Here is a 16,954-nt window from a genome sequence, read left to right on the forward strand (position 1 = left end):
CATTTGTCTGTTCCAAAAGCCATATTTATATCATTGCTGAATACTTCTGTTATCTTTAGTAATTGGTTGAGTTGTTGATTTGTTGTTGCCAGTAGTTTTAGCTCACCCATGTATAGCAAATGTGTGATTTTGTGTTGGTATGTTCCAGTAATATTGTATCCATAATTTGTATTATTTAGCATGTTATTATTATTATTTTGAAAATACACACATTTTTATATACTGATGACTGTGTTTAGAATTTTGCAGTACAGCTTACAATAAAATTTAAACTTATCATGTCATCCTTAATGCTAAGCCATCATTTTTAGTTTTGCTACTCAGATTCATCTTGTGCTACAGCTAGAATAACATAATTCTTAGTACATGATTCAATAATAACATTAAAGCCTTAGAACTGTGGCTGGTTGACCTCTAGTAATTAAAATGGAAAGTATAAATCAGTCAGAGAAATTTGTGAACACATGAGCTCAAACTCTCCCTCTCTCCCCACATGTGGTTGAACAAAGTAACGATAACTGCATTCCCTATGAGGTGCCACACTATGGTGTAGGGCATTTATAGTGACCAGATGATGTGTCCTGAACTATATACAGTACTGAATCCAGTCTCCACACGGAGAGGGGAGTTCAAAACTTCCTCATTAATTTTCCTAACTCCCCTTTCCACCTGTAAGTGATAGTTGTGAGATAGTGAAAGACTAGCTACTGACTGGTAGTAGCTATCACTTTTATTAAATGTTCTGTCATGTCTTGGGCTATGTCTGCCGAGTTGGTCATAAGACCTTTGCTTATTATACCAGTGACATGTAAGACACTTTTTCTGTTTACTTTGTGGTGACATCAAGCAGACAGTGCACCACAACAAGTGAATAGTGTTCCCTTTCGAGAGTAAAAGGATTATCTTTGCCTCTGTTGGCATAGTAACTCATGTCGACTCTCTTATATTTGTTCTTAGTAATGTGTGTTTTGCGAGATAGAAATAAATAGTTATGTGAAGCAACCCTTGGTATTGATCTGCAATACATACTTACATCACGAGTACCTTAAGTGATGACCCTGAAGGAAAAAAAAAAAAACAGAGAAACATACTGTTGAAAGAAATGGATTTGCCAACCCAAACATCAGTGGCAAAAGTTAAAATGGAACAGGGTTTTTCATTGGATCAGGATCCTTGACAGGTAATTTGCATCATGGGAATGTTAAGCTTCTGTCATTCTGGGCCAAGAGACTGCAGCTTTGGTTCACACACAGGCTGAGTATTAAAATATTAAAATTCAATATAGTGGTTGTACACTTGAGTTTGGAAGTTACAGAAGCGATGGAGGATGCCTTGGGACAACAGAACTATGTTACACTCAAGGAGGCACTCATACAACGATATACCTTATCCCTGGAGCTATGTTTAAAAAAATGTTTTGCAGAAGACTGTACGGAGGACAAGAGCACATCACAGGTACTCAGAACCCTTCACACTTCGATGGGATCAGATCTTCTTCCTGGATACTCCTTATGGGAGCTACAATTATGGAAACTCTCAGCCAACTTCTGTACCAATGTTGCAGCAGAGGACAAATACACCGTTAGTACTTAGCCAACACTACAGACATTGTCACAAACAGTCTATGGCAGGCCTTTATGTGTGCAAAAATCAATATAAGGTGAGAGGAGGTCCCTGAGGCAGACATGGGAACAGATGAGAATAGTATTAACTCTGCAACAAACATGAAGAATTCATAATTACAACACATGCCAACAGGATACACTGAATAACTGGCAGCACAGGTGGCCAAGTTCAGTATGCAAGTAGCTACCTATCAGCAACAGGTATATAGTCACATCTGAAAGAAGCATAAGAATGCTGAACCACAACCATTGATTGGGCAATGGTGCTGGTGTCCCAAATGTTTTGGGAACCTTGTTTACCAATGCACTCAACCCTGCAGTTATCCAAATTGCAAAGAGAGGCATTAAAGGGTGCAAACACTCAGCAGAAACCATATAAGCATGTGGAACTGTATGAAATACATGTTACATACAAATGTAACATTGACCTCAGGCAGTAATTTCCAATGATGGTTTGTCACGACTGTGTTGGGGTGAAAAATTTCTGGTGGACACATGGTCAGAAATCAGTGTCTATCCAATAAAGTATACATAAGGTGGGCAACAACACAACATGTACTGACATGAGACAACAATTCAAGAATTCTGACATATGGCGAGAGACGACTGGAATCACAACTCAACCAAATTTTTCACCCGTTGTGGACTTTCACAGCTGCAGATGTGACTGGTCCTATTAAATGTGCAGATCTTTTGTACAATTATAGCTTCATGTTGGATTTAGTCAACTAGCAAAGCAGTATCTACAACACCTTCCGAGTTGGTTTTCATACAGTGTGAGGTGCCCGTGGCTTGCTACATGAAGATGTCCGGTACCTCTTTCATGCCATCTGCATAGGGATTCAATGCTGCGATTCCATGTCTAAATGATGTGGGGTGCACATGGGTGGTCCACACAAGAACAACTCCAGAAGGCACTACAATTCGGTTATGGCAAGCAATGTTGGAACACTGTCCGCAGATGACACGTTTCACAAATTACTGCATGACATCCCAGCACTTACAAAACCTGCAACTGCCATTAGGAAATGCACACATTGCATACGGTATCAAATCCATACAATTCAAGGGCTATCTTTCTCCTGTCATCCATGACACTGGGCTCCATGAGGCTGCTCTCAGTGCTGCTACAAACAGGTATTGTAACTAGTTCTGATAGTGCATGGACATCACCAATTCACATGGTTTCACAGAAAGATAAATCCTGGAGGATATGTGACAATTACAGAACACTCATTGTACAGACAGTTCTGTATCTGTACCCTATTCCTCGCGTGATGGACTTCAACAATACCACTAGTGGCACAACAATATTAAATGTGACAGACTGTATAAAAGTGTATTCCCATGGCTCCAGTGGATATTAAAAAACAGCAATGACCAGGCCTTTTGGATTTCCCAAACACAATTTAATGTCATTCAGTCTCAGGAATGCTGAACGGATGTGGCAGAGGTTCACGCACAAAGTGCTAAGGGAGTTGCCATTTGTGTTTTGTTACTTGGATGACATTTTAATATTCTCTGCTTCAGTAGATCAGCATGCAGTCCCCCTGTCGTAACTTACCCACAGCCACAAAATTATGGCATCATTATTAATGAAGTGAAGTGTGTCTGGGAAAGAGTGAAGTTTGTTTCCTCAGGTGCTTAGTTTCAACAGCAGAATTTGCACCATTACCTGAATGGGTCAAAGCTGTGGAGAAAATGCCTCTACCCAGTTCTTACAAAGGCTGTCGTAAATTTATGGGCATGCTAAACTATTATGGATGCTGTCTAGACTAATGGTAACCCAGGAACCACTCACAATGCTGCTCACCAAAAAGAATGCTACAGGTAACTGAAAGATTACATGGACTTCCATAGCCAAAACAGTGTTCTGGGACCTCAAGGAACATCTTTCATGGAAAGTGTTGCTAGGACATCCAAAACCAGGCAGTGCCGTAGCCATTATAGTAGATGCAAGCCAGACAGTGGTAGGCAAAGCCTTGCAACAAAAGGCTGACTGGAAGTGGCAGCCACTTGCATTCTTCTACAAGAATTTGATGCAACAAGAAGAAAAGTGGAGCACCATCAATCATGAACTGCTTGCAACATACCAGACAGTCCAACATTTTCATACAGACATAGAGGGGAGACATTTTACAGTCTTCATAGTCCACAAGCCCCTGTTGGCAATTTTCCAACAAAGTATTGTGGTTAAGTCACCACCTCAGTACAAGCACATTGAATATATAACTCAATTCACAATAGACATGTGACACACAGCAGGAAAGGAGAATGTGATTGCAGAGTGTATGTCAAGGAAATGTGTCAGTCTATGATCTTTTTGGTGGCACACATTAACAGTGGAGCACCATGTAAATCATTTTCTATGCAGTCCTCTCCAAGAAGGAGGCACGAGATACAACTCAAATGAGTACCATTTCCAGAGGTCTCAGAAGAAATTTGGTGTGATGCGACAAAAGGTCAACAGTGATCCTATATTCCAGAACCCTATTGCAGGCAAGTTTTTGAAGTCCAGTGCAATTTACAACACTCATGCTTGTGAGCTACAGCTAAGATGGTTGCTACCAAAGTGCTGCGGCCCGGAGGGCAGAAAGATTGTTGGGTGTGGGCATGCATGTGTCTAACATGTCAGCAAAATAAGACTGGAAGGCATGTGTTTGCACCAATTGTTCAATTTCTGACACCTGCAGGCAGGTTTTCACATCTCCATGCAGACATCAACAGTTCTCTGCAGAGCTCTACAGGTCAAAAGTATTTGTTAGCAATCACTGATTGTTTTACAAGGTGGCCAGAAGTCACAATACTTATTGAGATATCAATAGAGTCAGTGGCAAAAAAATGGTACATACATGGTTCTCCAGGTTAAGCCTACCACATGAATTATCACAGATCGGGGAGGAAAATATGAGAGCCAGCTATTCAATGAGCTCATGTTATGTGGATGCTACCATCCACACACCACAAGCAACAATCCCACCAGTAACGGCCTGGTGGTACATTTCCACCACACACTCAAGATGGCACTATTGTGTGGTATGTCAGAGTGCACAGAAGCATTCTCCCTCGTCATACTGGGATTACGAACAGCAATAAAGAAGGACATCAACACTCTCCAGTGCAATTTGTTTATGGTGAACAATTACAGGCTCCACAAGTACTAATCTTCCCCGACCCCACACAGCAAACAGAACCACACTTTTGTATGCAGTTTGCACAATGGCTCAGAAAGTGAGTGAAGAGCACACAAACAACCAACCAATTCCAGCAGACATGACAGACAAAAAGTATTCATGCCCAAGGACTCAGAAACAATGTCCCGTGTGTTTCTTCGGGATGATGTAGTTCACCCCAGCTTATTTCACTGTATGCTGATCCGTACAAAGTGATAGGAAGGGAAAACCATGCCTTCAGAATCAATAAAGCTAGAAAATAAGTAACTGTTTCCATCAAGACACTCAAACCAGCATACATGGAAGTGGATACCCTTTTTACTGAGCCCGAGCTATTGCATTCTGAGGAGGAAATGGCCAAACTGACGGAAAGTTCCATGGAACAGGTAACAACAAATATCGAATCTGACACTACAGCCACCAGAAAGGCGCAACCAACTTCTGCAGCTACTGCTTACAAGAGGACCGGCCAGCAAGTTCCCTCGCATACCAAGAATTCCTGGCTTTAAGTGGTGGTGGGGGAGGGGGGAGAGGGAGTGGGGAGGGGGCTGGGGTCCATGTGGTGACATCAAGATGATGTACAACAACAAGTGAATAATGTTCTCTTTGGAATGTAAAAGGATTATCTTTCCTGCTGGCGGCATAGTAACTCTTGTTGACTCTGTCATATTTGTTCTCTGTAGTGAGTTTTTTTACGACATAGAAATAAAAGTTATTTGAAGCAACCACTCATATTCTTCCAAAAAAATACTTATACAGTGAGTTTCTGAACCTTCATCTCTATTTAGAGAATGGTCTAATGATGTTATAAGCATAATCAGTACAGTATCCCCCCTGTTGCTTACTTGGGGTACAATCTATCACTGAAACGTATTACAAATGAATACTATACAAATGAATCTATGAGCAAATCTTTTCATCTCTCAATATAATACTGTGAAGCAATGATTACTATATATTAGACTACAGACATAAAGAGTAGATAATCAACACATGCTTGTTTTTTCAGAAGAAGTACTGTATGAGGTCCCAACTAATTAGATTCTCATTTAACTTAAGTCTTACCTGAATAATATTATTTTGTGATCATTAGTATAAATATGGGTAGCTTACCTTGCTCTAATGTCAGATATTTCCAAAAATTCTTTATGAAAATAATGGAGCTGTATAACTGTCATAACCAGAAATGCTGTTGGTGTAAGAAGACGTGTGAACAGTTGTGTTGTATCAAACCTTTCCAGCCCAATATCCAACTGCCTAAAAAATTAAGCAAAAATAAATGCATCAGAAAGGATTCTTCAGTTTGAATTATAATATTTTAGATCCTACTCATAGAAACATGTAAAAAAATAGACAATTGTTGTCATCACATTCTCTCCAAAACATAAATAAAATACTCAAATAAATAACAAATAAAAACAGATTGTATACTTCCTATCAATGGAAAAACGAAATCTTAAGATCGTAAGAGGGAGGGGGGAGGGGTGTTTGCTGCTCAATATTATTAGCCATTGGACTATCCTACAAAAAAAAAAAAAAACACACACACACACACACACACACACACACACACACACTTGCTGGCAATTTACAGTTTTTTCTGTTATGTGACTAATTACTTTTATTCGAGAATACCTCTACCCATTTTATTTCCATGGGTAGATTGCAGAACAATTTTATAGCTTCATATTTCACCTCTTTCTGGACCAAAGATAGATCTTCAGCACAGATGCTTCTCAAAGAGCTTTCATCAGAACTGTGCTGGGATATAAGTAATCTGCTATTAATAGGGATGAACAACATTGACTAATAAATGTGCTAATAGTGCAGAAAATTTCTCATATATTTGTGGTGACGTGGCATTTGCCTTGAGGAAGTGTTCAATTATGCCTTCTACGAAATGCATTTATCTTTCACTTCGGCTGTAAGGCTTGTACCAGGACAAAAATTGGTCACCACACAAATCACCATAAAAGAGCCATTTTATATGTCTGTAATATCTTGAAAGACGTATGAATGGAAAAAGAAATTATATGTATTTGACGTGTCAATGATTTGAGGGAATCCTATTAACCATAACAGGGACTCATTTATGTATGGTTCCCATTATAAACCAACAGCCTGCTATTGAGCTCGGAGTGATAACTTAGTGATAGAAAGGGGAGATGGACACAAGAAGGGCAGAGGACGAGATGGACAGAGAAAAGGGAGGATGAGGAGATAGGCAGAGAGGGGAGGAGATAGGCAGAGTGAAGTCGGTGAAAATAAGTTAAATACCCTCGTTAACAGGCAACGACACACTGCCCCCCTCCCCTTACCACGTCCTCCCCACGAATTGCAACGTCAAAATTTTCTTATCGACAAACATTTACGATACGCAAAAACTAAACTGGCACTCGGCGCAGTGGCTGGCACCTGAAGGAAGCGAACGTTAAGGCATTTCCCATTTACTATTACTTAGTTCTCAAGCATAGTAGGCAGAGGTGGTGGGACGAGTCAGGCAGGAGGTGGGGGGGGACGAGTTAGGCAGGAAGTGGGGGGGGGGGGGGCGAGTAAGGCAGGAAGTGGGGGGAGGGGACGAGTCGGGCAGAAGGTGGGGGGGGGGACGAGTCGGGCCGGAGGTGGGGGGGGGGGAAGAGTCGGCAGGAGGTGGGGGGGGGAAGAGTCGGGCAGGAGGTGGGGGGGGGGGAAGAGTCGGGCAGAGGGGGGGGGGGGTTCGAGGGGGGGAAGAGTCGGGCAGAGGGGGGGAGGGGTCGAGGGGGGGAAGAGTCGGGCAGAGGGGGGAGGGGTCGAGGGGGGGAAGAGTCGGGCAGAGGGGGGGGGGGGTCGAGGGGAGGGAAGAGTCGGGCAGAGGGGGGGGGGGTCGAGGGGAGGGAAGAGTCGGGCAGAGGGGGGGGCAGAGGGGGGGGGGTCGAGGGGGGGGGGAAGAGTCGGGCAGAGGGGGGGTCGAGGGGGGGGAAGAGTCGGGCAGAGGGGGGGTCGAGGGGGGGGGGGAAAGTCGGGCAGAGGGGGGGGGTCGAGAGGAGGGGAAGAGTCGGGCAGAGGGGGCGGTCGCAGGGGGGGGGGGGGAAGAGTCGGGCAGAGGGGGGGGGGGGGGGGTCGCGGGGGGGGGGGGGGAAGAGTCGGGCAGAGGGGGGGGGGGTCGCGGGGGGGGGGGGGAAGAGTCGGGCAGAGGGGTGGGGCCACAGGGGGGGAAGAGTCGGGCAGAGGAGGGGGGTCGTGGGGGGGGGGGAAGAGTCGGACAGAGGGGGGGGGAGTTGCGGGGGGAAGAGTCGGGCAGAGGGGGGGGGGCGTCGAGGGGGGGTGGGGGGGAGGGGGGAGAGTCGGGCAGGGGGGGGGTCGAGGAGTCGGGCAGGGGGGGTGGAGGAGTCGGGCAGAGGGGGTGGAGGAGTCGGGCAGAGGGGGGGAGAGTCAGGCAGAGGGGGGGGGGAGTCAGGCAGAGGGTGGGACGAGTCAGGCAGAGGGGGGGGACGAGTCAGGCAGAGGGGGGGGACGAGTCAGGCAGAGGGGGGGGACGAGTCAGGCAGAGGGGGGGGACGAGTCAGGCAGAGGGGGGGGGGACGAGTCAGGCAGAGGGGGGGGGGACGAGTCAGGCAGAGGGGGGGGGACGAGTCAGGCAGAGGGGGGGGGACGAGTCAGGCAGAGGGGGGGAGGAGGAGTCAGGCAGAGGGGGGGGGGGGGGGAGGAGTCAGGCAGAGGGGGGGAGGAGGAGTCAGGCAGAGGGGGGGGTGGGGAGGAGTCAGGCAGAGGGGGGGGGGGAGGAGTCAGGCAGAGGGGGGGGGGGAGGAGTAAGGCAGAGGGGGGGGGGGAGGAGTCAGGCAGGGTGGGGAGGAGTAAGGCAGGGGGGGGAGGAGTCAGGCAGAGGGGGGGAGGAGTCAGGCAGAGGGGGGAGGAGTCAGGCAGAGGGGGGAGGAGTCAGGCAGAGGGGGGAGGAGTCAGGCAGAGGGGGGAGGAGTCAGGCAGAGGGGGGAGGAGTCAGGCAGAGGGGGGAGGAGTCAGGCAGAGGGGGGAGGAGTCAGGCAGAGGGGGGAGGAGTCAGGCAGAGGGGGGAGGAGTCAGGCAGAGGGGGGAGGAGTCAGGCAGAGGGGGGAGGGAGGAGTCAGGCAGAGGGGGGGGGGGGGGGGGGAGGAGTCAGGCAGAGGGGGGGGGAGGAGTCAGGCAGAGGGGGGGGGAGGAGTCAGGCAGAGGGGGGGGGGGAGTCAGGCAGAGGGGGGGGGAGGAGTCAGGCAGAGGGGGGGGGGAGGAGTCAGGCAGAGGGGGGGGAGGAGTCAGGCAGAGGGGGGGGGGGAGGAGTCAGGCAGAGGGGGGGGGGGGAGGAGTCAGGCAGAGGGCGGGGGGGAGGAGTCAGGCAGAGGGGGGGGGAGGAGTCAGGCAGAGGGGGGGGGGGGGAGGAGTCAGGCAGAGGGGGGGGGAGGAGTCAGGCAGAGGGGGGGAGGAGTCAGGCAGAGGGGGGGGGGAGGAGTCAGGCAGTGGGGGGGGGGGAGGAGTCAGGCAGAGGGGGGGGAGGAGTCAGGCAGAGGGGGGGGGGAGGAGTCAGGCAGAGGGGGGGGGAGGAGTCAGGCAGAGGGGGGGGGAGGAGTCAGGCAGAGGGGGGGGGGAGGAGTCAGGCAGAGGGGGGGGGAGGAGTCAGGCAGAGGGGGGAGGAGTCAGGCAGAGGGGGGAGGAGTCAGGCAGAGGGGGGAGGAGTCAGGCAGAGGGGGGAGGAGTCAGGCAGAGGGGGGAGGAGTCAGGCAGAGGGGGGAGGAGTCAGGCAGAGGGGGGAGGAGTCAGGCAGAGGGGGGAGGAGTCAGGCAGAGGGGGGAGGAGTCAGGCAGAGGGGGGAGGAGTCAGGCAGAGGGGGGAGGAGTCAGGCAGAGGGGGGAGGAGTCAGGCAGAGGGGGGAGGAGTCAGGCAGAGGGGGGAGGAGTCAGGCAGAGGGGGGAGGAGTCAGGCAGAGGGGGGAGGAGTCAGGCAGAGGGGGGAGGAGTCAGGCAGAGGGGGGAGGAGTCAGGCAGAGGGGGGAGGAGTCAGGCAGAGGGGGGAGGAGTCAGGCAGAGGGGGGAGGAGTCAGGCAGAGGGGGGAGGAGTCAGGCAGAGGGGGGAGGAGTCAGGCAGAGGGGGGAGGAGTCAGGCAGAGGGGGGAGGAGTCAGGCAGAGGGGGGAGGAGTCAGGCAGAGGGGGGAGGAGTCAGGCAGAGGGGGGAGGAGTCAGGCAGGGGGGGGAGGAGTCAGGCAGGGGGGGGAGGAGTCAGGCAGGGGGGGGGAGGAGTCAGGCAGGGGGGGGAGGAGTCAGGCAGGGGGGGGGAGGAGTCAGGCAGGGGGGGGAGGAGTCAGGCAGGGGGGGGAGGAGTCAGGCAGGGGGGGGAGGAGTCAGGCAGGGGGGGAGGAGTCAGGCAGGGGGGGGAGGAGTCAGGCAGGGGGGGGAGGAGTCAGGCAGGGGGGGGAGGAGTCAGGCAGGGGGGGGAGGAGTCAGGCAGGGGGGGGAGGAGTCAGGCAGGGGGGGAGGAGTCAGGCAGGGGGGGAGGAGTCAGGCAGGGGGGGAGGAGTCAGGCAGGGGGGGGGAGGAGTCAGGCAGGGGGGGGAGGAGTCAGGCAGGGGGGGGAGGAGTCAGGCAGGGGGGGGAGGAGTTAGGCAGGGGGGGGAGGAGTTAGGCAGGGGGGGGAGGAGTTAGGCAGAGGGGGGAGGAGTTAGGCAGAGGGGGGAGGAGTTAGGCAGAGGGGGGAGGAGTTAGGCAGAGGGGGGAGGAGTTAGGCAGAGGGGGGAGGAGTTAGGCAGAGGGGGGAGGAGTTAGGCAGAGGGGGGAGGAGTTAGGCAGAGGGGGGAGGAGTTAGGCAGAGGGGGGAGGAGTTAGGCAGAGGGGGGAGGAGTTAGGCAGAGGGGGGAGGAGTTAGGCAGAGGGGGGAGGAGTTAGGCAGAGGGGGGAGGAGTTAGGCAGAGGGGGGAGGAGTTAGGCAGAGGGGGGAGGAGTTAGGCAGAGGGGGGAGGAGTTAGGCAGAGGGGGGAGGAGTTGGTTTAGTTTACTTTGATGGAACCAGTATTCAAGTTCCTCTAAAGTATATATGACACTTTCTGGAATTCTTTCAAGTGCATCATTTACAATTATAGGTCATATAGGTCATTTACGTAGAAAAGAAATAGGTGGGGACCAAATATCAAACTCTGCAGGACTCTTGGCCAATTGTTTTCAGTCTGACAAATAATCTCTTGAATTTGAAGTTATAATTACTCTTTGTTTCCTATCTGTTATTTAAGAGGGGAACTACAGCAATGCAGTGTGTCTGATTCTTATGACCTTTGTATCCTTATCTGACAAGGAGCATACCTTTTGAGTACACTCACTGATTACATTTACAATGGTTTTCACTGTTGGTGTACAAAGTAGTTTTTAAAAATTAAGTCATTTACAGTAAGAAATTTTTGAGTTTGTTTTGCAGCCATCTTTTTTCAAACATTTTAGAAATTACTGACAGGAAAGAGGGGGGTGGGGAGAGGGGGCGAGAGGGGGGGGAAACAGAGAGAGATAGAGAGAGAGAGAGAGAGAGAGAGAGAGAGAGAGAGAGAGAGAGAGAGAGAGATATGGGGGGAGGGGGTCAGTAATTCTCCACATTTTCTGTTGATCCCTTTTTGAGTAGTGGTTTTATCTCAGCATATTTTGATACATTTGGAAAACATCCATGATAACTGACAGTGTGAAATGATATTACACACTCTCCTGATGTGGGTATTTCATCCTAACCAGATGAGGTTTTTTTTAAGACAAATGTTCATTTTCCATGTGCCTTTGGGTGATTTTTTCAAACTGTTTGAAAGATATGTTTAGTTGTTTTCCTTGCTTATGAAAATTTTTCATTGTCTTAATAGGCTGCTATGTTTACATCCAATCTCACTACATTTAAGAAGAATCACTGAAATAATTTTACATTTGAAATGGGTTTATTACTGTATCATTTTCAAACAATTTTCAAAATCTCATGACTTAACTATAGCTTCTTATTTCTTTTGTCTTATTACTATGTTGGAGGATGAAGGTATTATTGGCAATTTTTTTAGCTCTCCTGAATACAGCTTTATAGAGTTTGACATACACAACAAAATCAGGATTTCTGTTTGATTCTAACTCATTGTAGAGTTTCCTTTTTCCAGCACCAGAAATTTTTATTACTGGTGTAATCCATTCAAATTTACTGCTTGCTTTTTTTGCCAATATCTAGGTAGTAAACAGTCATTAAATGTATGTAAGAACAATTTAAGAATTTATCACTGTTTATGGTGGTTGAACTGCAGCAGTCTACAGACCAGCTCACAGCACTTGTTTTATTGTGAAATAAATCCATATGTCTTGTGCTCATTAGGCACTCAATAAACAGAGCTGAATGGTCTGAAATATCTAGGTCTAAGCAGTACTTTTTTTCCACTTTCAAATTGGTAGTTTGTAATATTATTATCAATGCACATCTCTGATTTGCTGTTTTCTCTAGCACTTTCAGAGCAGTTTAACTTGAAACAACATTTTTGTATTAAGCACAATTTTTTTTAATCACAGCTATCAACTAATAAATTTAAGTTGAAGTCTGTCACAATTACTATTTTTTTTCTTACATTTTTTCCTAACTTTTTGTATGAGGCACTGGAAATTAGCTAAGAACATTTTTGTTGTAGAACACCCAGAAATTCTATAAACTGTTATAATCACTGTACTCAGATTGCTTACTTCTATACAGCAATTCTCAGACACATACTCTTCATTTAAATAATTTGAGTCTTCCATTACTTTATAACATACTGAGTAAGCAACAAGCTACAAAAGTTGCTAGCTTATTAACACTGTTTAAAACTTGTAAACAATCTTCTGTAAGCCAGGATTCATTTAGGCAGGTTATTTTCATGTTCACATATTCTGAAAGCAGAATTTTCATTTCATCAATTTTAGAGTATTTAAGTTTTGGCGGTTTTGCTGTTAAGCCATTGATATTTCAGTGCATCAGCGGTGCGTTTTTGTTTCTGACTATGATTTCACATGCAGCACCTCTTTGGTGTTTTCTTTCTTTCTTTTTTTTCTCTCCCCATATGTACCTCTGCTTTGTCACCTCCATCATAATTATCAGTTTCCCTTGCTTTTTAGGATTTTACATACTTCTACGAACATTTTACAGAAATTCATACAGCCTAACCTACTGAGATGTAGGCCATCCCTACCCACACATTTATCATTAAAAAACTTTCTTGGGTCAATGAACACTGTCTCCAGTCTGTCACACTGTTCCTCAATACCGCTATTTATTCTATTGGCATAAGTATTACTTACAGATCTTCTGTGAGCAATTCCGCTAATTACCAGCCTAGAGGTTGTGTACACAGTTTTTGTCAACCTAATCAGATTCTGGGTATCACTTACAATCTCTTCCTCACTGCTGCTGCGGATGGAGTTTGTGTCCACATGGATTAAAACACCTTTGTAGTTGTTGGTATCTCTAGTCTACAAGCCAGCATACCGTGCATGGTGGAGATTATCCTGTACCACTAATAGTCATTTCCATTCCTGTTCCATTCACACACAAGGTGAGAGAGAGAGAGAAAAAAAAGATTGTTTATACATCTCTGTACGAGCCTCAATTTCTCTCAACTTATCCTTGTGGTCCTTAAGTGAAATGTATGTTAGTAGCAGTAGAATCATTCTGCAGTCAGCTTCAGATGCCAGTTCTCTCAATTTTCTCGATAGTGTTCTTCAAAAAGAACATCGCCTTCCCTCCAGGAATTCCCATTTGTGTTCCCAAACCATCTTTGTAACACTTCCGCACTATGCAAACCTGCCGTTAACAAATCTAGGAGCCCATCTGTGAATTGCTTCAATGTCTTCCTTTAATACAAGTTGATGCAGGTCTGAAACACTCTTGCAGGATTTAAGAATGGATCACACTAGTGTCCTATATGTGGTCTCCTTTACAGATGAACCACACTTTCCCAAAATTCTGCCAATAAATTAAAGTCAACTATTTGCTTTCCTATTACTATCCTTAGATGCTCATTCCATTTCACATCACTTTGCAGCATTATGCCCAGATATTTAATTGACATGAATGTGTCATGCAGGACACTGTAAATGCTGTATCTGAACATCATAAGTCTGTTTTTCCTACCCCATAGCATTAACCTACATTTTTCTACATTTAGAGCGAGCTGCCATTCATCACACCCATTAGAAATTTTGTCTATGTCACCTTGTATCATCCTACAGCCTCTCATCTTTGACACCTTCCCGTGTGCCACAGCTTCATCACCAAACAACCACAGATTGCTCCCCATTCTGTCCACCAGATCATATATGTATATAGAAAATAAGAGTAGTCATATCACACTTCCCTGGAGCACTCCTGATGGTACCCTTGTCCCTGATGAAGATTCGCCGTCTGAGATAATAAACTGGATTCTGTTGCTTAAGAAGCCTCTGAGCCACTCACATATCTGGGAACTTATTTTGTATGCTTGTACCTTCTTTAACAGCCTGCAATGGGACACCATGTCAAACACTTTCTGGAAATCTACAAACATGGAATATACAGTATCTGTTGCCCTTCAATGAGAGTTCACAGCATATCATGTGAGAAAAGGGCAAGTTCAGTTTGCCACATCTGATGCTTTCTAAATCTGTGCTGATTTGTGGACAGAAGCTTCTCTGATTCAAGGAAATTCATTATATTCAAACTGACAATACATTCAAGAATGCTGCAGCAAACCGAAGTTCAGGATATTGGTCTGTAATTCTGTGGGTCCATTCTTTTCGGCCTTCTTATATACAGGAGTCATCTGTGCTCCTTTCCAGTTGCTTGGGACTTTGTGCTGGGTGAGTGATTTGTGATAAATGCCAGCTAGGAAGGGGATAGTGTCACAGAGTACTCTCTGTAAAACCAAATTGGAATTTTATTCTGGCCTGGTGACTTATTTGTTTTCAACTCTTTCAGTTGTTTCTCTAAACCAGGGATTCTTATTACTATGTTGTCCATATGTCAGTATGTTCAATGGTCAAACAATGGTATGTTTTTACAATTCTCCTGCATGAATGATTACAACCTCTGCTCTCCTTTTGCTGTCGCCCACTGTCAAACCAGACTGCTCTACAAGTGACTGGATACAATCTTTAGACTCACATAGTGATTTTACATAGAACCAGAATTTTCTCAGCTTCTCGGCCAGACCTTTGCTAAGGTACAATGGTGGTATTGTTGTATGGTTCATACACTACCTTTTTTTTTTTTTTTTTTTTTTTACAGTTGCATGAACTTAGTAGAAGTTCTTCATTTGTGTGCTCTCTTTCGAACCGAGAGAGCAACAGCCTTTGCTTCCTCGGCATTTTTCAAATTTTGTTGTTAAACCACTGTGGTCTTTCCTCCCTTAATCCACTTACTAGGCACATAGTTCTCCAGACCACAATTTACAATCTGTTTAAACTTTGCCCATAATTGCTCTATGTTTATCAACTGGAGCTAAATGATGTCAGTTCATTGTCTATGTGAGATGCTAACAACTGCTTATCTGCTCTTTATTAACTTAACCACAGTCTCTATGATGACATCATGGTCACTGATTCCTGTCTCCATACTAATACCATTGATAAGGTCAGAACTGCTTGCAGCTACAAGGTCTACAATATTTCCATTTTATGCAAACTGGCTAACTAGCTGCTCAAGACAATTTTTGGAAAAAGCATTCAACAGTACTTCGCAAGACTGAGTTTGCCTGTATCCGCTGCAATGAGTCCATAGATGTTCCAGTCTATCAGTCCATACTCATTAGTTTAAAGTTGCCTCCAACCAATATTGCATGATCTTTGTATTTCCACAGACTTACTATGAATGTTTCTAAAATTTCACAAACAGTGGCAGTTGACTTTAATTCATCGTAGTTTATCCAATTTGCATTAAATTTGCATTAAATATTTATACATTGTAAACACAAATCTCTCTCGTATATCAGTCTATCTATCAGTAAAAATTACATCAAAATCCATACAGTAATTCCTGACATTTGACTGAATATACAAAGAGAAATGAGCAGTGGACTTCAGTTTCTATGTGTAGAGATTTAGACAAATAAAAATGTTAATGAGACAAAACAGAAAATACAAACAATGTGAAACTGAAATTTACTGAATGCAAATAATAATAATAATAATAATAATAATAATAATAACATCTGAGAAAAGAAAGAATAATAATAATAATAATAATCACAGCATACTTACAGTGTTAAAGGAATATGCAGGTACTTTGCCCAGTACTCTGAGAAATTATCAAATTGATATGTATATACCAATATCAGAATTGACATTGAATACACAATAACTGTCAACCAAAAGCCAAACATCATTCTCCTCCACATCCTATATGACAGCTGTAAAAGTAAAAAAATATATGTCAGTGACATTGACATCACAATATCATCAGTAAAAAGGAACAATAACTATCAACTAGAAATAAAAAATCATTCTCCTCCACATTATATAGGACAGCTGTAAAAGTAAAAACAACACATGGCAGTGTCACCCTTCGAAGTATTGTTATTTAATGACGTGGTATTGGTATTTTTGTGATCTTTCCAAGGTGTATGATTGTGTTGATCATGTTACTCTCTTAAAAAATTTACATTTTATGGAATTTAAGAAGAATGATCCACTTGTTTGTGATAACTACAGAGGAATTGCCTTACAGGACGTCGCCTACAAAATCTTATCGAGCTGCCTATTAAACAGGCTGATACTAATAACAGAAGAACTGATTGGGGACTACCAATGCGGTTTCCGCAGAAACAGATGCACATTAGATCACTTATTCACCCTAAGACAAGTAACTGAGAAGGCGTAGGAATTCAATGTAGATGTCCACATATTATTCATAGATTTTAAAAAGGCCTACGATAGCATACACCGACAGACACTCCTAAATATAATGAAGGAATTTAAAATACCTTCAAAATAAATCAGATTAGTTAAAATGTGTATAGATGAAACTTTATGTCACATAAAGACACTGGTAGGAGAAACTGAAGACTTTAAGGTGTACACTGGACTGAGACAAGGGGATGCCATTTCACCTATTTTATTTAACCTTGTCCTAGAGAAAATCGATAGAGAATTTTGTAAAACCAGTCCACAAGGGATCCAGCTACAGGATGTGAACATTAC

General features: G+C 45.3%; 1 protein-coding gene across 1 annotated transcript in view; it reads right to left on the reverse strand.

Annotated features, from left to right (window-relative positions):
• The window catches only part of LOC124799297 (piezo-type mechanosensitive ion channel component), a 715,678-nt gene that overhangs the window by 388,727 nt on the left and 309,997 nt on the right, over nucleotides 1–16,954 (reverse strand). The window contains exons 15-16 of the mRNA XM_047262884.1: nucleotides 16,016–16,164; nucleotides 5,912–6,055 (exon numbers count right to left, since the gene is read on the reverse strand). Of these exons, the coding sequence (XP_047118840.1) occupies nucleotides 5,912–6,055; nucleotides 16,016–16,164 (293 nt within the window). The remainder of the gene's footprint in view (nucleotides 1–5,911; nucleotides 6,056–16,015; nucleotides 16,165–16,954) is intronic.

This window comes from Schistocerca piceifrons, chromosome 5 (assembly GCF_021461385.2).
Source record: "Schistocerca piceifrons isolate TAMUIC-IGC-003096 chromosome 5, iqSchPice1.1, whole genome shotgun sequence".
Taxonomy (NCBI): Eukaryota; Metazoa; Arthropoda; class Insecta; order Orthoptera; family Acrididae; genus Schistocerca; species Schistocerca piceifrons.